At 42.1% G+C, this 24,743-nt stretch overlaps 2 protein-coding genes and 1 long non-coding RNA gene across 4 annotated transcripts; 2 read left to right on the top strand and 1 right to left on the bottom strand.

Annotated features, from left to right (window-relative positions):
• The first annotated feature begins 344 nt into the window (after nt 1-344).
• On the top strand, nt 345-9,555 carry LOC101068938 (calcium/calmodulin-dependent 3',5'-cyclic nucleotide phosphodiesterase 1B). The gene is made up of 14 exons (XM_003973438.3): nt 345-557; nt 2,078-2,191; nt 3,026-3,208; nt 3,571-3,637; nt 3,726-3,842; nt 4,141-4,281; nt 4,688-4,788; nt 5,557-5,682; nt 6,131-6,232; nt 6,368-6,488; nt 7,636-7,717; nt 7,838-7,955; nt 8,057-8,193; nt 9,075-9,555. Exons 1-14 carry the CDS (start codon nt 505-507, stop codon nt 9,161-9,163), a joined length of 1,551 nt encoding a protein of 516 aa, XP_003973487.1. The 5' UTR covers nt 345-504; the 3' UTR covers nt 9,164-9,555.
• Nucleotides 9,556-10,327: 772 nt separating this feature from the next.
• On the bottom strand, nt 10,328-23,919 carry LOC105417853 (protein phosphatase 1 regulatory subunit 1A-like). Its single transcript, XM_011614066.2, has 8 exons — nt 23,694-23,919; nt 23,383-23,554; nt 19,327-19,387; nt 14,951-14,988; nt 14,811-14,874; nt 13,581-13,763; nt 12,235-12,360; nt 10,328-11,526 (listed from the first exon to the last, which is right to left on the bottom strand). Exons 2-8 carry the CDS (start codon nt 23,461-23,463, stop codon nt 11,471-11,473), a joined length of 609 nt encoding a protein of 202 aa, XP_011612368.1. The 5' UTR covers nt 23,464-23,554; nt 23,694-23,919; the 3' UTR covers nt 10,328-11,470.
• Nucleotides 13,678-18,616, top strand: LOC115246969 (uncharacterized). Of its 2 annotated transcripts, none has more exons than XR_003886076.1 (3): nt 13,678-13,928; nt 17,593-17,667; nt 18,333-18,616. It is a non-coding gene; the product is annotated as an uncharacterized lncRNA (long non-coding RNA). The 2 variants fall into 2 exon arrangements; XR_003886075.1 differs by having other exon boundaries at nt 13,689-13,794.
• Nucleotides 23,920-24,743: the final 824 nt, after the last annotated feature.

Here is a 24,743-nt window from a genome sequence, read left to right as displayed (position 1 = left end):
CCTATGGGGCTGTTGTGGGTGGCTGCGGAGGACAAGCTTTGTTTATATGTTTTGCTTTGGGCGACTCTGGCGGTTTTTCTCTGAAAGACTCTCTCTGTAGTTGCCTAATTTGCGGCTGCGGTGGAAAATTCTCATTTGGGATTTGGGTACACATGGCTTGAAAGCTTCGCAGTCAACACTTCATCAGCGAGTGAGGTCAACACACTCGCGGCTCACACAACAGCTCCACACACAAACACTCACCCTCTCTCAACCCTCCACCCCCAACACACACTCACACATACTGACACACTTTAGGACTTCCTGACCAATCAGAAGAAAGTGGAGTAGGTCCCACCAGAAGTGGGTGGGAGGGATGTTGAAACAGAAGTCTGTCTCAGGACACACTAAGTTTTACATGGCTTGGAGAACTTTTCTGTCAACTATTTCTTGGATTTAAAAAAAAAGAGGGGGAAAAAATAAAAACAAACTCTGGAGTCCATTAGCAAGTAGCTTGGATGTGGAATGGCCGAACTGCTAAGAATTCGTAAGAAAAGGCTGCAGATCCCCATCTCTAGGTAAGAAAGAGGGTTGGTGCAAATATCATGTAGTAAATGTGGATTTATATTATATTGAGTTGCCGTTAGTCTGTCTCATTCTCATCATAATGTGATAAAAATACTACAGATAACAACAGAGCCGCCCTCAGATTTGATTTTACCGATTTTGTTTTACCGTGATTAATATCCTCAAAAGCAAAATTTTCTGAATGAGAGGCTAATTTAAACATTCTGAAAAACACATCTGAAGCAGGATTATTTCTCAGTGTCACCTGCAGTAGAAATTTGAATGCATCTCTTTCTCATGCTTCTTGTGTGGGAGGGAAATGCTCTGAGGTAAGCGGTCATGTGGCTTTATTTTGGCTTACGTGCTGATGTGATGGTGTCTATAAGATTGCAAGATATTTTCTTGATTATATTTTCAGTACTGGCACACTTCTGACAGCATCTTGGTCCTTTTTTATAGGGTTTTGTTTTTTGTTTTAAATGAAATATTGGGCCTATCTGACATAAATGTACTGTTTTCATTTATTCTTTATATTTTTAACCACAAAATCTGTTTTTTACAGGGTGCGCGTGCATCTTCACTATGCACCTAATATGGATAATGTTATGAAGTGTGTAGATTCAACAGAGCCAGAGCCAAAAGAACATTTGTCTCTATACACAAAGTTTCTGAAGCGCACTTGATGAGTAATTTCCTTTAAATGTCCTCCCAGAAGTGTTATTTCTCCAAGGAAAGGTCGTCATTATCAGAAAAAGATTGCTTGACATTGAGAAAGCGAGCTCTGGCATTCTGATGCCTGCTATTTTTATGACTCGCAGCCTCGCAGAGCCCTCGCCAGAGTGATAAACACTCCAAAAGCTGTGAGCGCTTCATGCGCGGGAGTTGGCTAGGGTGCAGCATGTCTGCTCGCAGCACCATATGGGCGGACTGAGAAATGAACGGGTCAAACCGCTGAGGAGAAAACAACGCCTGATTCCTGCTGACAGAGTCCACTGATATCAAAGCATTTTGGGATTTGACAGAGAGGCTAGTTTGCATTAGCGCACGGCAGGGGTTCACACTGAGAGGACCCAGCTCTCCCAGCATTTGCCTTTGCTGCTGGGCAGCAAAACATTTCCCACAGTTCTGTGTCGTAGTTTGATTAGAATACTATAACTATGGTTAACTATGGTTTAGTCATAGAAGCCACTCTGGCTTAGATTTAGATGGATGGATTGTTGTTTTCAACTGTATGACAAACCTCCTATGACCTCTCTGCAGGTTTACTTGGATACTTTTTGATTTTCAATTATTGCTGTTTGTCAAAGAAAACTTTTATTTAAAAAAAAAAAAAAACGTTATTCACAGGCATTATAGATAATATTACAGATAATTTAGGAAAAGAACAATGATTTATTAATTTTACTGTTCAACCCACTAAACCTGGGGTTGTATATGTTTTCCTCAAAAGTACAATTTGGCACCAACGACCCCCTTTTTGGCTTTAAGAATCACAGTTTGGCTTTATTAAGAATCACTTCTGTTTCCTCAGGCTCAGGAGCATCCTGAAGCAGCTGGAGGAGAAGAATGTCGACTTTGAGGAAATAAAGAAAAACCTGGATTTTACGGCGTCGTTACTCGAGGCTGTTTATCTCGACGGAACAAGGTAGAACACTGAAGAGGATCTTTCCCGAAGTTTTTGGTTGATGAAAGATTTTCTAGCTTCTCACTTTATGGATCTTTTGTATTTTCATGTGGGTTTTTTTTTTAAGGGAGACCTGGAACTTTTTCCAGCAGACGAATGCGTCACCGGTCTCAGAACATGCACATATGGAGCATTCACACTCACAGTCACACCATTCACACCGACATTCACACCTACAGTCAAACCGGACCTGCACGTCTTCAACTGAAACCACGGATTTGACACAGAGATCACACAAACAAAAAACATGACCATAAAAAAAGGTTTTGACTCATTTAGATTAAAAGTTCTCACACCTCACCTCAGATGTTTTTATTTCAGTTGTATTCTGTTAGTTGTAGTTCCACACTCTTTTCTCAGCCCCAAACAAGAGTTTGGTAGAGACAGGTACATCTGGCTGGTTGCTTCAAGTATCCAGTATCAACTGGTGCTGCTACAGTTCTGACCCTGACTGAATCTAACTGATCTGGGCCTTCAAAAATACCCCTGACACAAGTTATTCTCCCTAGAGGGAACATGGCTAAGTATCTTAGTCGAACCTTTTCCCAAACCCAAATCCACTGAGATACACAAGATAATAAAGCAAATTTGACAAAAACTGATTGTATCAGTTGGATGTGGTTGGTTACAGTTTTCAGACGTTGACCCAGAGCAACAGCGTCGCATGAAAACCAAGAAAATTTGGTATCATTTAGTTCAATGCGCGAGGAGGAGGAACTCCTGCCGTTCGTAACATCTTGACTATACGTAGCCTGTTCTGCTTTATCTCCCCACCGTTCTCCTGCTTCGACTCAGACAGTGTCTGGAGACCGAGGATGACCTCCAGCAGCTGCAGTCCGACGGAGTTCCCGCGGAGGTCACAGACTGGCTGGCATCCACCTTCACCAGGAGGGTTCGGCAGCCGGCGCGGCGCTCTGATGAGAAACCCAAGTTCCGCAGCATTGTGCACGCGGTGCAGGCTGGGATATTTGTGGAGAGGTGAAAGGGAGCGTTTATTTCTTCTAGAGTTGTCAGGTTTTTCTCCCCTGCAACGATAACAGCCGCTGCAGAAATGAGCCAATCGGTTCTACTTAGGGCCGATAAATTAATGGAAGGTTTATATTAAAGAATCAAATTGTGAATAAGTGATGCCTGTGTTTTTAGTGTACCTCTAATATAAACTTGCTGTTAGAGAGAAGACAACTGTGAAATATTAGCCTCTCTGGGGTTTTTTTTTTCTTTAAACATCCTTCCAACAGGGACAGACAGGATTTCTATAAACACCCCGTAAGACAAGACCACTGCTCAGCATCAACATTCAGACTTTAAACCGACTCAACATAAACATTTCATTCCTTCAGGATGTTCAAGAGGGCCTACACGGCGGCCCTGCCAGACCAGCCCGCAGCCGTCGTAAACTGCCTCAGGGTGAGACTCCGCTGACAAACCTCTCTGTGCATCTCAGAAGTCGCGGCAAAGCTCGTGTGCATCAATGCTACGTCCGTCTCCTCTGCAGGATGTTGACCGCTGGAGCTTCGACGTGTTTGCTCTGAACTCAGCCAGCTCCGATCGCGCTCTACAAACCGTCTTCTTTGAGCTGATCGCCAGATATGGGCTCAACGGTCGCTTTAAGGTCTTCATCTATGATTTTTGAGCCTCCTCAATAATATACGGAGTCTACTGTACATACATTCCATTTCAATATGTCATCATTCTATGAAAAAATGCTCCAGTAATTTAACTACAGTCGACTTCTGTGAGAAACCTGGAATCACTGATATAATCTGACGCGCGGGCGTTTGCTAAAAGGTGTTTCTTTCAGGACGCCGTGACCCTTTAAAGTGTAACCTCGATTCCAGTCAATTCAGCCTTCTTTTCTGGGCCTGGCTTTTAAACACAGAATTCCATAATTATGTGCTGCAATTTTGCAGATCCCCATCTCATGCCTGACTGAGTTCCTGTCTGCAGTGGAGAGAGGATACTGCAAACACAACAACCCTTACCACAGCCATGTTCATGCGGCTGATGTGACCCAGACGCTGCACTGCCTGCTGCTGCGCTCTGGCCTTGTGGTAAAAAAATAAATAAATATAATTATTCTGTACTTATTTGAAGGATAAAGAGTATGTTATTATCCTGATAGGCCACAAATCCCTCTAAAAGACCAAAACCAATGGTAAAATTGGTCACAGAAAAGCCTCTAACATCTTTAAAACACATTAAAAACCGCCTTAACACAGAGAACACACAAACCTTCCTATAGTGGCTTTATTGCTTTAATCTCATATAAATGTAAGTGGTCATGTGACCCTGCAACCAGTACTGAGATGATGTTGTATGAAACATGATGACATGAGGCGCCATATTAGCAAAGTTAGCATTTTATTACCAATTCTTGCTGGTGTACTATTCTCCCTAAGAAGTAACGTTCACGCCACAGTGCAGCACATGCGCTAATCATGTCTCATCTCTACTCAGCACTGGCTGACAGAGCTGGAGGTGATGGCGTCGCTGTTCGCCGCAGCCATCCACGACTACGAACACACGGGAACCACAAACAACTTTCACATTCACACAAAGTAAGCCCCCCTTGTTTTACTGAAAGATATTTCCGTTACTCCGACCATAGGGGCTATTAAAAAATAAAAGATAACATTTATGTCAGCCACCAGTAGAATAGTCCAGCAGTTTTAGGAGAAGCACTCTGATGTAAGCACATGTTCATGGAAGGACACGGTATTTTTAGATTTCCTATTTTTTCACCCACATTGGAGGGTAGAAGAATGCAATCTCTTGTCACCCATCAACATACTGTGCTTTTTTTGGGTGTAAACATTTGTGTATAATAAAACAACACATGCTGCTGTGTATGTCGTTGGGTTAGACATTAGTAAAACAGGTTCTGATTAAAGCATGCCGAAATAAAGTAGAAAATTAAACAAAGAGAGCTGAAGGCAACTGGATTGATGATTGATCACGCATAGCCACTTCCTCTTTTGTGAACGTGCGAAATCTTGCCATGTGTTTGTCGTTTGTCGTGACCAGAATTGGGCGCCATGGCAACAATTTTAACACATTAACAATCAGGGAAGGAGCTCATCTGTCAATCAGAATGAGCCACGGTTGCTTGTTTTTACATTGCGTGTTTAGCAGTTACACAAATTAGTAGTTAATCAACTTGCTTTAGCGTATTATTAGTACCCACAGGCACAGTTTAATCACATCTCGCTTCTTAAGCATTTCATCCCTTCTTCATGTAGCGCCTCTGCCTCCCCTCACCCAAATGGAGCAGCTTTATTTTGCTAATCTCACGGACTGATGCACAATCTGGCTCTTGTTTCCACCAGGTCAGAGTTTGCTTTGATCTACAACGACCGGTCTGTGCAGGAAAGCCATCACCTGAGCGCAGCGTTCCGCCTGCTGCAGAACGAGCAAATGAACATCTTCGTTAATTTGACAAGAGAAGAATGGATGTAAGACAAGCATGGCTACGCTAACAGTGCAGACATTCCCTGTGCATGACAAAGGCCTAATCCAGTATAGAGTTTTGTTCCATTGTTCATGGATTTCTAATGAGAGAAATGATAATCTAAGTAATCAGCGTTCTAATAAAGGTTGTAATTGGTGTTTATTAACCCCCAGTACAATTAGTGGGTTTTTATTTTATACATGTATTCGTTGGACGAGGACAATATTGTTAAATCCATCAGCTAAATGCTTCAGCTCTGCAGACGCCACCAAACATAAATGCCAGCAGCATACTGAAAATGACTTTTATAGCTCCCAGGGTTGCCATGGGAATGAAAGAATGCAATAGGGCATCTATAAATGGTCCAACCTCATGTAGTCCTCCTGTTCATGCCGCACAGGGCATTTCCTTAATCCAAGGTCAACAATTTAACCACCCATTTTTGTGCACAGGGAGCTGCGCTCGCTGGTCATCGAGATGGTGCTGTCCACAGACATGTCCTCCCATTTGTCCCAAGTAAAAGCCATAAAGGCCTGTCTACAGCAGCAAGAGCGGTAATTTTGCTGTGGGTCAAAAGGTTGCTGAATGATGGAGCTGAGGAAGAGAGGGAGATGCTAGCGTGGCTCAGGTCTGCGTTATAAAGGTGCTGTGAAACTGAAGACCAACAGGTCTCGTGCTTTCTCCAACAGGATCGACAAGCCCAAAGCGCTGTCTCTGTTACTCCACACGGCCGACATCAGCCACCCATCAAAGCCCTGGCCGCTGCACTCTCGCTGGACCAAAGCACTGATGGAGGAGTTCTTCCGGCAGGTAGGAAATCTGACGTGTGACTGTTGGTGTTTGAAGGATGAGGAGATTGATTTATGCTTCTCATTAGCCAATAGATGGATATGAGGGTGGCTAAGATCAATTTCCATCCAAGTAGCTTAGCAACACTACCAGAAACAACCATATAAAACAACAGCGCCACTGTGTTTGGGTTGTGCTAAACCAGGTGTGCAGGACAGTTGGGAGACAAAAGAAGACATGACCTTATGTTTATATTTAATACAGAGAATTGGAATTTTTTTTATTTTAAAAAAGGCACAATATGATTTTCAAAAATGTTCTGTTTGTGTGCATGATTAGGATTTCTTTTTATTTAGGATGCTGCTGTTCATGTGGTTGTCACTGATTTCTTTAGTTGAGACACCGTTTTATGTCCTAAAGTTGTTATCTAAGATGAAGTGGCACAGATTTCCAACAAAGAAAAGAAAAACATTTGTAATCTTTGCTCCACAGACGTGTTCTCCTTCAGTTCTTATATTTACAAGATGCATTTGTGTTCTAAACAGCTGAGACTGTTCTGCTCTCTTCTGCTGAGTTACTATAAAGAGTTTTACTCCGATCTTCAGCTCTTCTGCTGCTCCTTCATATCCTGGCTGTCTCTGTCAGCCTCTTATCCTCACCTGAATAATGACTCAAGAGGCTGAAATACCTCGCAATATTGTTGATGACTCAGTCTCTCGCGAAAGCGCCCTGGTCTCGTTGAAACGGTGCATCTTTTGAAACCTTCATGGAAACATGAGCCCATACGTGACATTTGGTCAGATTCCCATCGCTCCGTCCAAAAAGAACGGCTAAAAAAGCAAGCGTTTTTAGAACCTCCGTTGCCTGCTGAGCTGTACAGAAAGACTAATATGGTTCCCTCTATTTGCTCCCTGGAGTGGAAGAAGAAATAGAATAGAGGAGGTGTGGGCTGTTCACTCTGCAAAACAACACATGAGAAGTCTCTTCCTGCTAAGTCTTTAAAGTTTGCCCTAAAACACTGAAGTGATTCTCGTATTGGTATTATTTGAACATGACAGCAGGTCTGAGGCGGTGAGTGTTGGAATCAAATAACCTTTCGAAAGCTATTTTCAGGGCTGTGTGGGATGCCCTTTAAAATATCTCCTCTCTCCTTGTCTGTCTTTGTGAGGGCGATAGAGAGGCGGAGCTCGGCCTGCCTTTCTCGCCTCTGTGTGATCGCAACAGCACGCTGGTAGCCGAGTCCCAGATCGGTATGCAAACCCTTCTCTCACCAAACTTTCTGCTAAAAGATCTACTTCCTGTTCGTGTTTGCGTCCTGCATCATGTCAGCTGAAATGCACAAGTTATTATTTCTTGTTCTACTCCCGCAGGGTTCATAGACTTCATCGTATACCCCACATTCTCACTGCTGACAGACATGGCTGAAAAGATCGTTATACCTCTGGTGGAGGAGAATCCAGGGCCACCAGACCCTTGCAACAGACACAGGTGACACACATAATAGGCTTGCACCTTGCTGGGGCAGCCCACCTCAACCATATAGAAAAAAAGGCAAAGTTGAAAGGTTATTACCAGTCTATTTTCCCCAGTAATCTTTGGAGGGAGAGCTCCAGAGGGCTGCAGTGGAGTCTCGCCCACATCACGGCCGAGCTGGTCAGCTTTCGCTCCACGTGGACACGACACACCGAGGACAACAAGTTCAAATGGAAGGAGAGTGGCTGCAATGGTAGCTTCCAAATTCTTGTCTGCTCTGTAACAAATCTGACCGTCACGCTTGATTGATGACGACGGAAGCTTAGCTAAAAAGACCAAATCCCAGCCATATAAAGCATCGTGTTCATTTACTAGACTTTTCCATGGAATGATAAATTTACTTCCCTCTTGATATAAAGGGCACATTTAGAAATTTACCTCAGTTGTTTCACTGCATGAGCAAATATACCGTTGGTTAAAGGGATTCTCTTCCTCACACAATGTTTGATCGCGTCTTTACGTTGTTGAGGATGAACATGGTTTTAATAAGTAGCAAAGTGCAGCTTGTCATCAGTTTTACCCAATAAAATTATTGTCCATCAAGTCCCTCAACCAAGGTTATGGTTAGAGGACAAATTCCATTCCATTTCTGGACTTTTTAGATATATGTTAGTCTGCTTCACCCATTTTACTGAAAGTTCACAGAGAGTTGATAAGAAGCCGACCATTAGATAGCGTTCGAACTGGAACCGCAGGACAAACGACATATGTGCGTGTAACAAAAATTGGCTCTATGTTAAGTCCTCAGGGCCCCCTGGTAGTCTGCAGCCCCTGGCACTGGCCTGTTTTTGTTATTGGTCATGTTTTCCTCTGTTGCTCCTCAGAGATTATTTATTTTATAAATTTATTCCACCAAAGGAAGCTTGTGAACTTCAGTGAATCGGCTCTAAAGATGCGAGTGATGTATGTTGTTTTGACAGAATAATCCCTCTGCTCCACCATCTTTCTAATTAGATTTGGGACCGGCGGTTGTTTTGCGGTGATGTCACAAGGAGATTAGCAGATACCGATACTGCTCCCCTCGGCGATTAACAACATTTTCCAATGCCTCTTCCAATCTCCTGCCTCCTGCAGGCTTCTCAGACCCCAGCGCGACGAAGGACGAGAGATCCAGGGAAGAAGACCAGTTCTCGCAAGGCCGCACCACCGACACAGAACCGTAGACGCCATGCGTTCTAGAACGAGGTTCGCTGAGGCTCATGCTGACTCACAAAGAGAACATGGCTATAATGACATGTCCTGTTAATGACTGAGGGGGTTGGACGGGCGGTTTTAGGATTTAAGGTTAGCAGCACATTGATGTCCTAACGTCTTATGTCTCATGCTGTAACAGAAAGCCTACATGCTGGTCATGTTCAACAGCCATGTGCATGGGATTAATTTAAATTTGCCACCTCTCACTCATATCTTTGTAGTTTGGCCTGTACACAGCTCAGTTTTAACCAAGCAGTTAATATCGACATTGTGGTCTCCTCATCGTTCCTTAAGAGGTTGGTTTTCTTGATGCTGTGTTTTGATTAAAAACATTTTCAAAGCGTTCAAATGCAGCGTGAAATGAATGTGTGTTGTGACCTGATCTCTACACTGTTGAAACTCACACTCATACCTGCCGATCTCCCTTCAGACAAATTTAAAATTGTCCATTTTAATTAAAATGTTTTTCACATCTTATACTAGAAATGTCCAGATTAAGTCTACAATAACTCCATTGTAAATAGTAAACCTATGAAAAGCCATTGGATGTTGCTCTGACAGCTGCAATTCATCATTTGACTTCATTTATCCTAAGTTAACCTTTATTTCATTATTTAACATGGGTGTTAGTTCTCTGCTCTCCCAGCTGGAGGAGCTGTGGTGCAAACTGGGAGCTGTGGCTCCAGGATTCCAGGCCAGATGGGGAGGCCTCCTGCACCATTATTCCAGCAGCTCACAATCATCTTAGCTAGCTTTCTTTATCTAATTTTTAGCTTTTCTCTGCAGTACTTATTTTCACAGGAGTTTGTCTTCAAGCCATAAATCTGTGCTGAAATCAAGTTAAATTTCTGCAGTGTCATGAAGTAGACAGCAAATGCAGTTCTGCATATGAAAAATGTATGTTTTTATGCCCCTAACTGAATACAGTGAATTATTTATTGTAAGAGTTTCTATTTTTAGAATACAGTCAGCAACTGCTAAGTGCAACACCAGTGACGTAATGTCATTGGGGGCTTTTTCAGAATATTTTGATCTTAGAGGAAGACGATAAAGATTTTACTGATGATGATCAGGGACTATACGATATCAGTTCAAAAAACTTGGCTCAGGTCAAAAATGGCAAAACACCAATGTAACAATTTACATATTTTTATTGTAACAAACAAATTTAGTTTACATACATCATCAACAGTCAATTCAAGTAAAACTGAACAAAATTCACCGTCGCTTTAACCCAGTTACTGTTGCCGTTTTTTGAAAAATGAGAAGAAAAAAGCAAACATCACACTACCCATGATTAAATGATGCGTGTGGGGACGTTTTCGCCTCTATTGTTCTTTGTGGATATTGTGGTTAGTGTTCGCGCTGCAGTTGAGCTGTTCCAGTGACATCAGAACTAACGTGGTTCTAGTTTCCTATTGTGTTAATGTGAACGTTATGGAACGATTGTCATTATATACATAATAAATCTGCTGATGCAAATGAGGGGACATCACACACTGTTGACTTTTTAACATCCTCTCACTCACGGGAGCTTTAAAATCCTCGATTAATTTACAAGTCAATGTTTTGCTGCACTTCCACTTGCAGGCTGGAAGGTGGACATTCTTAGACTGCGTTCAAGTATCAATTTTTTTCCAGTGTTTACGTGATGTTTAAAGCACTGTAGCGAACAGGCTGAAAATAGGCATTTATGGTTTGACGTCATGTGGTCACTTTTCTCCACTAATGTCATTGAGCAAATAAGGTGCAGGTATTGACTTGTGTTTAGTGGACGGAGTCTTCAGTAAAACGCTTCAGATTGTGGAAAAACTTCACCCCCTGGCAACCGCGTCTGTTGGGATAGAAACTGCTTTGAGCTAGCACCGAAATAACACCTGTGTTAGCATGGTCAGCTAAAAGTTTAACTTCTTTTAGATTTAAAAAAAATGAAATGAGGGTCAATTGCTAAAGTTTGATGACTTGAGCATGAAAATGCAAATGTCTGGTTGTATTCAAGTGGCTTTTTTGTGAGAAAGGTGAGGTTTAGGATGATATTTAAACGACACAACTGTGTGAATAAAAAGTAAAAAAAAAAAAAGAGTCTTGACTTGATGATCTGGTCCTTTTGTGTCAGGCTGAAGTGAAAACATTGGACCTCCTCTGGGCTGACTGTAGGGTCGCACTGACGATGACCTGGGGTATCTAATAACGGCGAATCATTCGTCCCTGCGCTGGGCTGGTTGAGCACAGCAGGGCAGCGCTGCTGTGTCCCACAGAAGACTCCCCCGCTCCATCTACTTCTTTGTCTTCTCTGAAGTTGGACTCACGCTGGACGCCACGTCTTCCATATCTGTCAAATAGAGATGGAATGGTAGAAAGAGTGAAGGAGGGCAAACATCTGGGCTTCCCACTGAATTTCTGTTCGTGCTGCCTCTAAAATAAATGTTTTAACAGTCTGAACCTTCAACCGAGATGAGAAATAGAACATTTCGTGCTGAGCCCCGAAAGTCTTCCGAATTGTTGGCAGGACCTTTTGTTTTTCTAAACTGAATATATTTCAGAATGTCTGAGGTCAATTGGTGCCAATGGAGCCCCCAATTTTCCAATCATTGAAGCATTAAATGGTTTATTAAAACAGAACATCTCTGAACACAAGAGGTCACAAATCAGAGCTAAATTACTGATGTCTCCTTAATTAACTGCAGTCTGCGGCTCAGAGAACGCAGCGGTCACGCGGGGCGCCGCTGCAGTCATGGTGGCTGATGGTTCTGCTTCGTTCTGCTCAAACTTGACGAGGTTCAAGCGCAGGACTCAACGCTGCTTAATGGTAGCACGTCTAGCTTGTTGTAAGCTGTAGAAATGAACTCATCATTGTCTCTCAAGGCATTTTAGCTATGAATAATGGATCAAAGTATCTCCACACATGTTTGTTGATTAAGAGGCCAGAGCTGTTTAACATAAATAAATAAGCAAACCACATCTAAGTGTGTTGATGATGCAGCGTCTTATAAGGATTTAAAACCTTCCCCAGGGAGCTCGTCTGACTCCTGCAGTGTACCTGCTTGTGTGGCGCTCTGTCGAGAGGTTGGATCTGCCACATCAGTGCTGTTGGAACAGTCCATTTTGTCCTTGGAGAGGGGACACTTGAGTCCACCAGCGTCAAGTACACTTTCCCTGGAGAATTCTGCGGGGGGGGCACACACAGAACCAGGACACCATATGAGCAGCAGAATAGTGACACATAGCAGAGAGTGGAGTTATAAAGTAAAATGAGAAAAACCTCTTTTAAAAAATATAGCTAATGGTTTTGTCTTGTAAAAATGTTCTGACTTGTTTTGCAGCTTTTTTGATGAGCCACCAAAGTTATTTGCAGCATTACTGCTTTTAAATTATTTTATTTTGTAAACCCTCATCCTGACAGATTCCCTTCTAATGCAGCTGTCTGCGTGTCGAAGATTCCCTCTCTGACAGGCAGACGGGGAAGACGAGGATCCTTTGTGCTGGAAGCATCTCTCTCAGCATCAGCCATTCAAGTGTAATATTTGGCCTGAGCTGAAATGCTGGCTGCTGTTTTTGTCCTCAGCTTTAAAAAAAAAAAAAGGGCACTGTGCCATGTTATCATCAAAATGATTGTTCACTTTGATGAAGATTTACAACAGAAGACAAGGTCAAACCACCCGGTCTGTACTTTCCTATGAGGCCAGCTTAGTTAGCTTAGCATATCCTTCCTAGTTCTATCGTGATAACAGGGTTTTCGTGACATATGTCATTGCACATCGCGATTAAACCACTGAGTTGTAATCAAAAGCATGGCATGTGTGTGCATGTGCAGAAATAGTTGGTGAGAAAGCTCCTCTGAGAGAAGCAAACCCTGCTTGGATGTTTCCATAAAACACCAAATGTGTTTGTGACCTTGCCAAAGTAAGCTAAGCTAGGCTAAGCAGAGTGTTGGTGTGTATTATGTGTTAACACAAACTACTCCAAGAATGCCAAATTTCATCTTCCTATGTCATCCTAGCAAAACAGCCAAAAAGCTTGTTTCCCAAAATATGAAACTAAATCATTCCTCTCTCTCCCACCTCCCCCTGTTCTTTTTGTCCCACTGCTTGTTATTCTAGGCTCTCTTCTGAACCCTACCGTGCATTTACATACATCCCTCCAGCCCTTTTTATGCAGTCTACCTCAGCCTCCGCTTACTTTTTAGCTCTCTTCAAATGCTAATAGGCTCGCCTAAACGTCCTCCCATTCCTCTGCGTCTCCGTCCTGGTGGTGTTGATGCGCTGTCAATATTTGACCTCATCACTGGTCTGATGCCCTTCACACCATCTGGGCTCATAAATATGAGTGTTCTTCATGCTTATTACTGGCTCACTGTGACTGAAAGGTTCAGTCTTCATCACATACCCTCCATTTGGCAGCGCAGCTTCTCAATAGCCTCTGCGGTGGCTTCGTCGTCATGTGGGAGCTCCTCCCCGGCGGGAACCGAGTCGGGACTGGGGCGGTCTGACAGGCAGCTCTCTGAGGAGCACTCATCCGCCGCTCCCTGTTGCTGCCTGTACAGATGGTGTTCCACCAGGAACTGCAGCTCTGGAGCAGCGGCAAGAAGTGGAGATGAAAGGTGAGCGATAAAAGCAAAGTTGGAAGGATGGGAGGAGCAGTTCCTGCGGGGAAATGTTGGGAGAACTAGGACGAGCGTGGTAGGAAAGTGGTGCGAGATGAAGCCAGCCAATGGGAGAGCAGCGCTTGTCAAAGGTGAAGCAATCCAGCACTTATATAAAATAAGCTGGAATAAGCTTGTGAAGATTTAATTAGCACACAGCAGTTTTGTTTTTTTTTGGAGCGGGGGAGCGGAGGGTGCAGGTATCGAAGTTTGGAGATGATTAGGCTAATCTCCTCCCTCAGCCTCCTTCATGCAAGCTTTAGAACCGGTAATCTGCTTGTAGTGGGGAACTAAAGCGTACTCGTGCCGAAGCGGTTTATTACACAGAGCTGTGGAACTAATTGAAGTCTAAACATCCCGCAGCAACAATTCTCAGCTTATTTATCGTTATTATTATTTCCTTGCTCTCTTGGATAAGGCTTCTGTTTTCTCAGTATTAAACATTTGCATTTTGGTGCCTGCAGTTACAGCCCGATTTGCATAACAAAAAGAGAGATATAGGAAATAATCACCTCAGCATTTTTTACAATTGTGTTTCCAGACTGGATCCTGAGTGGGACACTTTATTTATGGGGATGGGATATAGACGGGTTAAAGATTTGGCTTTCTAAATCCAAAGATGGTGATGAAGCAGAATCAAATGATAGATTCCATATCGGCGGACATGCAGGAAGAGCATCAACAATATCTTTTGCCATATTTTCAACTAGCAGACAAAGATGTAATGTGGTTAATAGTCTCACGTTTAACCCGTAATAACCCACATGGATGTCCTAAATTGGACTGAATCTAGTTGGATGTTTGACCTTAACTCATTAAGTCCCTGAGAAATATGTATTAAACATCCTGGTGACTGACAGGAGGTAACTTAAAAATGAAAAGCTTGTTTTCCCCATCTAACAGCAATAACATGTAATAAGGGAAAAATAGCATTGTAATTATTGTAACTCAAAGTATGCATAGGTCATATTCACCTTTCATTGTAGGAGTCCCTTTTTGTCCTTTTCGTCGTTGTCGGGGAGAGTTCAGCAACGCTGCCTGTAAAACATTTCATGTCAGTAAGAAAGGCAGAAAGAAAAAGAGGGAATTAAGTGGAAGAGACTCCCAAGGTTACCTTGTACAGCTGGTTGGGTAGACGGTCCTCATCTATTTCTGTCAGGAAGAGGAAAGAAGAAAAAATCTGTTTTAAAGATCCAAATTCAATTTACAGAGCCAAATAGTGAATTAAAGCTATCAGGGAAGGGTATCCATGGCTGTGCTATTCCTTGAAAGGGACATTTTGTTAATCAGTTTAACTAAGTGCTTTTTTCTTCTTTTTTTTTAGGTTTGTATGAAATATATTGTGGCACAATATTACAAAAACTGCCTTATTTTCTTGTTGAAAGCAACCCTTTTCCTTGAAAAGCATTACAGATACTACATGGGATGCTCACTTTTGTACTGGATTATTTATAGCTTCCATAGATAAAACATGATTTGGTCAGTTTGTCATCATAGCGCCCACGGAGTGACGTTAGTCTCCAGAGCGCAGAGCGAGGCGGACTTAAGCTTCTGCTTCCTTTTACAATCATGCTGGACATAGATAATGTTAATTTGATCCTTTCTTATATGTGAAAGAGGCTTTTTATACACATTCATTGTCTTTTTTTAAAACAAAAGAGGGGACCGTCCACTTAGGTAAGAGTAAAAAACAAAAGGCCTCAGCGAAAACCTCTCAGGAGAAGAAGAGAAGTAATTTATACTCATGTGGAATTTCATTAGAATGCAAATGAATACACGAGTGTGGCAACATGTTTTCTTTAGAGGAATATTAAAGTGTCAGATTGTAAAAATGTGATGGAGATGTTTATTTACCAGGCTGATTTGATGAACGCTAATGCGAAGCTCAAGGAAAACCATATTATTTATTACACTAGTAGAACACTAGTTAAATAAACAACATTCATCAGCAATTAGCAGGCTGATCCAAATCTGAGGGTTTCCATCATTAGAACTTTTTTTTCTACACCATCTTGTTGCTTGGCAACTCATGCTGTACATCTCCAGGCAGTGGAAAGTCGTACACCTAGAAGATGTTATTGAGATATAGATGCTTATGTGAGGCTTTCTGAATCAGCTTATCATAAGCTTGCTTCTAAAATTGTATTTGAACATGGATGATTACAGTCGGGCTCCGAACTAATCTTATTTTAGGAATCTCTCTGGAGTTTATAGGCCAGTTATGGATTTAGCGTCAAATCACTCCCTGGAAATTGGATAGTCACTGGTTGTCCCTCAAATGACACTTCATAAGCTGTTATACATCAGTCTGAAAAGAGGAGGATCATCAAAACAATCAAAGAAAACAGAAATGTTTAAAAGCAAAGCCAAAAAGTAGGAGCTGTCAATGGAAAAACTTCACATCCCTGACGCGAGATGGTTTTCAGCCCTGAGCCCATCTGCGCTGCGGAACCAGAGATAAATGGCCAATAAAACAGAGCACAGATGAATTTATCAGTGCAACTCCCAGCTGAACGGCGGTCTGACACCACACCAGACGAGAACAGAGATGAGCCTCCCGCCCTTTTCAGCCAGGCCGCTCTCATTTCGCTGCCTGTTGCAGTTTCTGCCAATGAAAAAGATTCTGAAATATATTTGATTGTGGGCGGAGTCAGTTAGGAAGCAGTTGATAAGAAACTGGATGAAGAAAAAAAAATCTTGAGCTAGGTTACAGTTGCTGTTACTTATTGTTGCTAGGACAACTCCAAAGAGAGCAGGAACACTTGTCATGATCGTCTAGAATATCAGGAAATAGGATGATTCTTCTGGTGTCAGTTATCAGGACTGCTCCCTTTATCAGTAGTTCTAATCAATAATGACTAATCTAGCAAAGCGTTTCTGCCACCGAAGTCTGATCTCAGTAGCAAAATGAAAATCAAATGTGGATTATTTACTAATATTCAATTAGCAGGCACAGAAACAGAAGGTGACGAGCTGCTGTCCCCTTTATTGCTGCAACATTTTGAGCATCAGGACTCAATGATCGCCATTCTCTTTATTTGGTTGTTCAAACGTCTTGATGAAAACGTCTGTGAGAAGGATTATTGTTATTGTTGTTATTAGTATTATCTTTAAATGCTATTGTATGTAGACTTTGAGTGTTTGAGGAATGTTGATAGGAAAGGAAGAACATGAGAGTGTCGTAAAAGTGCTGAAGCTGCTTACTATCAAGCTCAGCACTCAGACGTATCCTGTTGGTCAGGATTAGAGAAGTTTGTAAAGATGTCAGAAGACAATGAATTACGATATCCTGTTTAGACACCCATTCTGTTTGCACCAATAAAAGAGGTGAGCGAGCAGCAGACGAACGGAGTTGACAGAGGAAGCTTGAACTGCTGCTCGGCTCCCCCTTTGCAAAGGACTCCAGTTGTTTGCGTGGTTACTCTGAGTCTAGTGAACGAACAGCGCGGGTGATCAAAACTTCATCCTCACACGTCTGTCAGACTTTCACCTCGTCACAAATGCAAACTGATCTGATGTAATAGAACTTTCTAATAGAAGCAGTTAAAGGGTTGCGCTTAAAATAGCAGCCAGCGCTGGAACATACAAGAGTCGGACTGAAAAGAACCTTTTTTTATCTACGCTGTAACGGAAACATCATGTTTTCTGAATACCTGAATGTTCACTGTTTTCTTTCTAGTAAGAACAGTCCTTTAGAAAATCTTTGTCATCGTGAGCTCTCCTTCAGCCTTTAGTCAATTCTGTTCATCTTTACAGCTTTGGCTGCAGCTACTGGAGGTCACAGAGGTCAGGACGACCAGCTGACAGAGCAACAGGACACCCTTCTGGATGGTCAGCACATCAAGTCTACACCAGCACAGCTCTGCTTTTCCTCCTTATCCTTATTATCATATTTATTCCATTCCCATTCCTCTCCCCTTATCACAAATTTATGAAAGCAGACAAACACACACACGCACAATAAAAAATACACCAATATTAGACTAGTAGTATAATAGTATAGGTTATTTCCTATATATAGTCCCTCTCTAATCACACTGTCAAAAAATCGAGCTTAAAATGTATTAACTCCAAATATGATTGCAGTATATATACTAATCATATAAAAATGATTCACAATGAGTTATCTGTTGTATGGCTCCATATGTAGTGAAAATGCATATTGCAAATGTTAAAATTGCATGAACAGAAAGTGGAATGGGCCTCATAAATATAACTCCAGGTTATCAGGTATTTGTTGATGGAATCCTCTCCAATATCCACCTCATGATGATGATGATGATGATGATGATGATGATGATGATGATGATGATGATGATGATAGTCCGAGCACACGCACCAAATGGGACCAACAGTATTTCTGATAGAAAAGTTGTGCCTGTTTATACATCAAAGTCATGTGTCGGGATTTATCTTGGAAAAGTCCCAGGCAATTATATTTCAACTCTGGGCCAAAGAAAACCAGTTGGACCAACATTTATTGTGTTCTTTTTCAGACAAATGGGGAGGAAAAATAGCATCATTTTAACGAGCAGCTGAACAGACAGAGCCCACTCTTTCATCAGAGAAGAACATGGAATATTACACCAGCCAAGAAATGCGGGCTGAATCTCCTGCTCTTGTAACGGTTGCGTTAACGTCAGAGATTCTCTCTCCAGCTTAGACTGAGGTGCATTTCTCTCCTTTGCCTTTTCTGTTTCTCATCTCCAAAGATCGAGGATTGCTGAAAGGATGCTGATTGGCAGATCAAGGCTGATTCTCTCTGACGCTCTGCCCATTCAGCATCCGCAGCTGAAATACACGCAGATGCAGAAAATCACTCACATGGAGGATTTTTAGCAGCTTTGTGGGATCTTCACATTGACTTCCATTCATTTTCTACCCGTTTAAGTGCCACCCAAACCCATTCAACTTAAATCTTCTACCATTCGAACTCAGAAAACACATCAAATCTTGATTTAAAAAACATCCGCCAGCCCCACACATTTCCAGTTGATTATTTTTTAATCCAGTGCTGGGTCACATTAGAGCCTCCACACACTGAAGCAGAGGCAGAGGCGGAGGGAAGCTGGGAGTAAATAGATGAGTCATGGGTAAGAAAAATAATCACCAAGATCACTGCTGTGCTTGATCATTAAGATCCAATCAGGATCCACAGCTGTTTTCACTGCTGAATTTGATGCGAGCTATCAGCAAAACAACTGAAAATTATAAAGTCAGCGCCTGGAAATTTGAGGCTCTGGTGACTGATTTTATGCGTTATTATCTCCTGTGAGCGCTCCTCTGTAACAACTGGACAGAACATGGACCTCATTTAGTTGAACAATTAAAGGGTTCAAAAATTTGTGGGTCAGTTTTATTCTGTCTTTGCTTGTTTTCTTTGCCCAGTGGCAGCGCTGGCACAAATATATAACCTAAACTTTATGATAAACAAATAGTTAGAGAGACAGTATTATATTAATCACCTGTAAATAAATGAAATTGTCTTACCGGGTGATGACTGATCACTGGATGCAACTAAAGTGGCGGGAGTGGGTCTACGTCTCCTGATCTGAAAAAGAGGGGACAATATGCTGAATTATTATTAGTTAAACAGTATATAATATGGATATATTATATATAATATAACATTAATGACTGGGTTGTTGATCAGAGTCTGCAGAGGTTGGGGATGCACGAGGTGGATTTGTTCTCACCCCTAGTTGTCAATTAATTATCCAACACCCAAATATGCTTGGGATTAGAACATTTAACCCTGATCAACAGCCATTAAGCGTTGAAAATTTTGGGGTTAGCGGTGGAGGATTGGGGTCATGAGTTAAGGTTACCGTCCAAACATTATGAACCAGGATGGCATCAAAAACTTTTCATTATACTTTAAAATAGGATTGTGATCCAAGCCCATAACAGATATTACTTCATCTTTGCCATTTTTTGACCTTAAAATCTGTGAAGATACGCAGATGTGTATCAAAAAGCATCTGCTGGGTGTTGCCAGATGCTGCAGAGATTCCGTGTCCGAACAGCAGCTCAGCTCTGGCAGCCATGAAGCTCAGCCCATACTGTAGGCACCTGGGGTCTTTCAGACGCAACCAAAAAGATTATTTTTAAGATATAAAACAGGTCTGTTCCGACGGTGGAGGGATGCATCCCACTGCACTGCAGATAACAGCAAACCTTTTCTCTCAGGTTTGTCTTTGAGGCCGGATGTGCAGAACAAAGCATGAATGAAAATGAGTAAAGTCTGAGGAAAGTGGTCCTTCATCAGGACCGGGACTCCTGCTACTTCATATGTGTCACCCCCCCACACACACAGGAGCTCTATTTTTAGATCAAAGCAGAAATAATATAGTGTAATGAAAAATGGCCACACTTTATAAAAAGTACCATTCTGAGGTTAATCAGCAGGACATTCTGAGTATCATCAGGACTCTTTATTGGAGACCTAAATTCAGCATTCTGCCTGTGCCCTTCAAGGATGAGTTTTGTCTGGTAAATACCCCACACACACCACCACCACCACCGCAGATTATGTCCCAAGTCATTATTATTCTTCACACCCTCCTTGAATCCTCGCTCACAGAAATACCACTGCTAACCAGGCAGATTCAGATCCCCTAATATCCACGTCTGCCTTTCAGTCCACAGGCCACAGCTACACCCACAGCAACAAACAGCTTTTCAGAAAACAACAGCCAGGCAGGAATATTCTCGGGTTGTGGGGTAATGGATAAATGTGGCTTAAAGGTTGGGGCTGAGATAATCATTGTTGTGTTTTGTTGACATTTAATGTAGTTTTTGTCCCACCCAATTGCTTACGCAGTGGCTCTGTGTGAAACTGTGACTCATGGAGCCCGTGTCCTTGATCTGCCTTTGAGAGAATCCGAGATGGTTCCTACCTTCATCCAATATGTGAGGTCAGTGTGTTTGCAGACTCAGCAGCCTGAACAAGAAAACTGTGTTCATGCTCAGTAAATTGCTGCAGATTATGAGACAAAGGCCCTGTGGGTTGGGATTTAGTGAACGCATTTCTACAGCAGCCTGGAATGAGGGACATAGGAACACTGACGGCCATTAAAATTGCTCATCAAAAAATAAAATACAGCCATCACATCAAAAGGTTTGGAGGAGAAAACTTTTCATGAATAATCCAGAATCAGTCCGGATAATGTCCGTCGTTGTTATGACGGTTTGATGCCAGTGAGATTGTTCCAGCCAATCTGTGGTTGCCCACAGATGCTGTTTTATCAAACTGGTGTCAGAGATTAATGAAGCACTGGAAAACCACCCTCCCCTCAGCCTGACATTCATGAGACCCACTGAGAAGCGTATCAGTATGTATGATGCATTTCTCTTTGTGTTCTAATTGTGTTTTACAGTGACATGTCTGTCATTCATTTTTTTAATCACAGTGTAAAATCACAGCGGGCATGCATGCTCAGCGACATTGACGGGAATTTGTGGGCGAAGAAGAAGTCATTAAAGGTCTGGTCTCAATGGGAATGAGGGCTGAAAACTCCCATGGGTTTATGCAGATGATGTTCAGGGCAGGAGACACACATGATTGTGTACTGCAGCCAGGATATTTAAATAAAGACAGCAGGCATCAATTTTCTGAGTCAAACTGAGGCGAAGGGAACATCTGAGCAACTACAATTGCATTCACCAATAACAGTCTTCAACACTTTGTTTCCATTCTTGACTCTTGCCTTCCTGTGTTTGATGCAAATGATTTTCCTCATTAATCACTACAGAAAAGTCTACTTTTAGAAACACGAAAATCCAAAACACCCGGTTACCTTATGGCACTATGAGAGGCTGAAGGGGCAGCTTCATGAGGAGATTGTGGATCTATTGAGCAACTCCAGAATAATGTGAACATTAAGGTATTTCCAGGCATCCAAAAGCACTCAGCAGCTGCTGCTGGGATTTAAATTGTTGTGCAGACCATTGAGGTCTCTTACACGCACCATCGCTGGGGACATAAAAGGGAAGAAACTGCAAGAAAAAACATTGCACATGTTTGTGAAGACTCCTCAGAGCTCAAGCATTCATCTGAGGCGCCGCAGGCAGGTGATCCTGAGAGGGAAGTGAATGGCTGAGGTGGACTTCGTTCAAAGTAAAAGGTAAAGCTGCTGCATTCAGTCAAAGCCACAGGAGGAAATTTCTACAGCTGGGGGAAATGCAAAAACTGGATCCCCAATGAACAGAACTATGAGGAAAATCCTGCAGCTGGAAGGTGGAAATACCTGAATGGATATGGAATCCTGATACTTGAAAAAAACAGCCGGAGAACAACAGAAACAACTGGTATAAATGGCTGAAGCAAAAACCTAAAGGGAAAAAGAAGTATTAAAAAATTATGAGTGAATAGTTCACCCTTTCTAACCCTTCCAGCTAACCCCTTTTATTGCCATAGAAAGACGTTGAACAAGGAGTTATAAGAAATGGCTGAGAACTAAATGATCAGGTTACAAGACTAGAGGTAACCAGCTGGAGGATGTGTGGTCATGAAGGAAAGTGGATTAAGTGCCAAAAAGAAATAAATTAACAGCTAAACAATGGGAATGCAAGAAATTCTTGAAAGAACATTGTGCCATCCTATAGTTTCTCCCCATTAGGAGCATCTAAACTGGTCAGATTTGGGGTGTATAGTAGCTGCCTACCTATGTTAGTCAAGTTTTTGCCCTTTCCCCCTTGAATTAGCATTGACAGTAATGTAATAATTGTGCAATCATCACTGAAGTACACCGAAGTGAAGGCTTTTTTTTTACTCCTTTTTGTGCCTACATTGTTAAAATACATGATTATCCAGAACCTTTGATTACACCTGATTTCTGCCTTGACCCTGTGTAGAAACACCAACTCAAACATCACACACCTCAATCAAACATATGAGGAAAGAGTTGAAAAGGTATTAAAGAGATTTGTCGATCTCGACTGGTTTTACTCTAGGTTCATCCATTATGAATGGCCTGTCCTCTTCATCTTATATTTATGACGACGGGAAAGTGGGACACATCATATCGCCACATGCAAAGTCACTCAAACCGCTCTCAGCCTTTAACTCCTGCATCGTTCCTTTGCTTCATCTTTATGCCCTGTAGTTATCATGCTGCGGTGCCATTGACAATGACCATGCCAAGAAATCTGTAACATATGGCACTTTTTATAGGTATATCCCAGCTGTATAAAGACAGCAGGCAGTCGTTAAAACCCCAAACAACATCAAAGTACTGCAGCCATGGTAGGCTGCAACACTGCTCAGCACTCCCCAGACTCTACTGTGTATCTAGGAGCCTCCTCCACTGTGGCTGGAGGTGGAGAAATCCATCCTCATCGTGATCACTTCAAGTGCTGCTCAGCAGAAACGCCGTGGTCATTAAGTGTTGGGGTCTGATGTATTTCTGAAAATGTACTTTTACCAGTTCACCAGCCAGTCTGCTCTAACTTTATTGAAATCTATGCATGTGCTGAAACTAAGATAAGGAATCCTCCTTATTCCCAAATTTGCCTCCCACCCTTTAATTTCGTCCTCCTGCTCACCTGTTCGGCTGCTTCTGGGTCCAGATGGGTATCCAGCAGGGGAACAGTGAACTGAATCTTCCTGGGGCTCCCCGTTTCCATGGTGGCTCTGTCTGTCAAAAAGGGTGACGGAGTGATCCGAGCAAAGACAATCCGTACGAGAAAAAGAGGGTAAGAAGCTCAACGAGTGAGACTGTGAGGAACAAAAAATGGGCTCCAGTTTAGAAGTGAGATTATTTTTCTACTTTTTTCTCTCTTACTTGTGTTTTAACACATTTTTTTAGATTGAGAAGCTGTTCAATTGATTCTACTCTCTTTTTTCCCGTCAGCACCTGCTCGTGTCTCTACTATCTCTCCACTCTCCTTCCTCTCTCTGACTCCCAGCTTCCACAGAGGCAAGGGCATTCTAGGCGAGGAACACCTCTCCTTCACTCTCATTTGCTGTGCCTCTCTCCCTCTCACACAAGTCCCTCCCTCTTGTCACATTTCTTTCTGTCTGTATTGGATGATGAGGATTGTTCTGCAGCAGCCCTTGCACAAATGAGAGAGGATAAAAAAAACTCCCCTTCCCCCGTCTCTCTGTTTTGTTGTAAATCGTTCATGGTCACGTGTGCTTTCATTTTTCAATTTTTAATTTGTTCATGAAAAAATGATTTTCCTGACAGCAGATCTGATGCCAGCTATTTATAGTTAACACAATTTTGAGTGTGCAGCCTTTCTTTAATCACCAAAGCAAATGTTTCAGAGCCGTTTTAAGTTAAATTTGTTCCCAGCTCGGGTCATTTGTGACTACTATTGTCCTCACATTTGTCTTGCGAGCACAACTTCATTGATTTATTCTTACATCGCATGTCTACTGGGTCCTGATACCTGACACTTCGTGTGTGTGTGTGTGTGTGTGTGTGTGTGTGTGTGTGTGTGTGCTTAAGAGAGAGAAAAAAATGTATTAAAAATTAATCAGCTTATTCTTGGCCCATTATCGACAAATCCTAAAAATTTCATTTTATACCGTTTTTGTTCTTTTTAAGTTATTTATACTTTAACAGACAGGCAGAAAAGCAGATGTTGGTGATGCAACAAGGAAACATGCTAAAAGGTCAATTTCATGATTTTTGCATGACGGTAAATGTGAAGCCACATTTTAACTTCTTTTTTTTCTTATTATTTTTCAGTTTAAAACCAGCAGATATGTTCCAATCAGTCTGTTAGTTGGATTACAATTTCAAATGTGGTGGACTGCTGTAAGTGTTAAATTCCCCCTCCACCAGTAGGGGGGTTGCAAAAGATCCGGTTTGTAAAACAGAGGTTCACTAAAACATTTGATCTGTAAAAGCTGTTGCAGGATTCTACTGACTGAATGAGGAAAATATAAGGTAAAAAAA

This window comes from Takifugu rubripes, chromosome 19 (genome assembly GCF_901000725.2).
Source record: "Takifugu rubripes chromosome 19, fTakRub1.2, whole genome shotgun sequence".
NCBI classification, from domain to species: domain Eukaryota; kingdom Metazoa; phylum Chordata; class Actinopteri; order Tetraodontiformes; family Tetraodontidae; genus Takifugu; species Takifugu rubripes.
The sequence above is the reverse complement of the archived record's forward strand: the minus strand, read 5'-3'. Positions and strand labels throughout refer to the sequence as shown.

Bases quoted from the DNA above. Each gene is read 5' to 3' on its own strand.
- LOC101068938 (XM_003973438.3), top strand. From the start codon at position 505: ATGGCCGAACTGCTAAGAATTCGTAAGAAAAGGCTGCAGATCCCCATC. The intron at 3,843-4,140 runs GTCTTCATCTAT...GCAATTTTGCAG, and splicing joins GGCTCAACGGTCGCTTTAAG to ATCCCCATCTCATGCCTGAC. The intron at 7,956-8,056 runs GTGACACACATA...TATTTTCCCCAG, and splicing joins GACCCTTGCAACAGACACAG to TAATCTTTGGAGGGAGAGCT.
- LOC105417853 (XM_011614066.2), bottom strand. From the start codon at position 23,463: ATGGAAACGGGGAGCCCCAGGAAGATTCAGTTCACTGTTCCCCTGCTG. The intron at 19,388-23,382 runs GTGAGCAGGAGG...CCTCTTTTTCAG, and splicing joins ACCCAGAAGCAGCCGAACAG to ATCAGGAGACGTAGACCCAC. The intron at 12,361-13,580 runs GTATGTGATGAA...CCCCCCCCGCAG, and splicing joins GCTGCGCTGCCAAATGGAGG to AATTCTCCAGGGAAAGTGTA.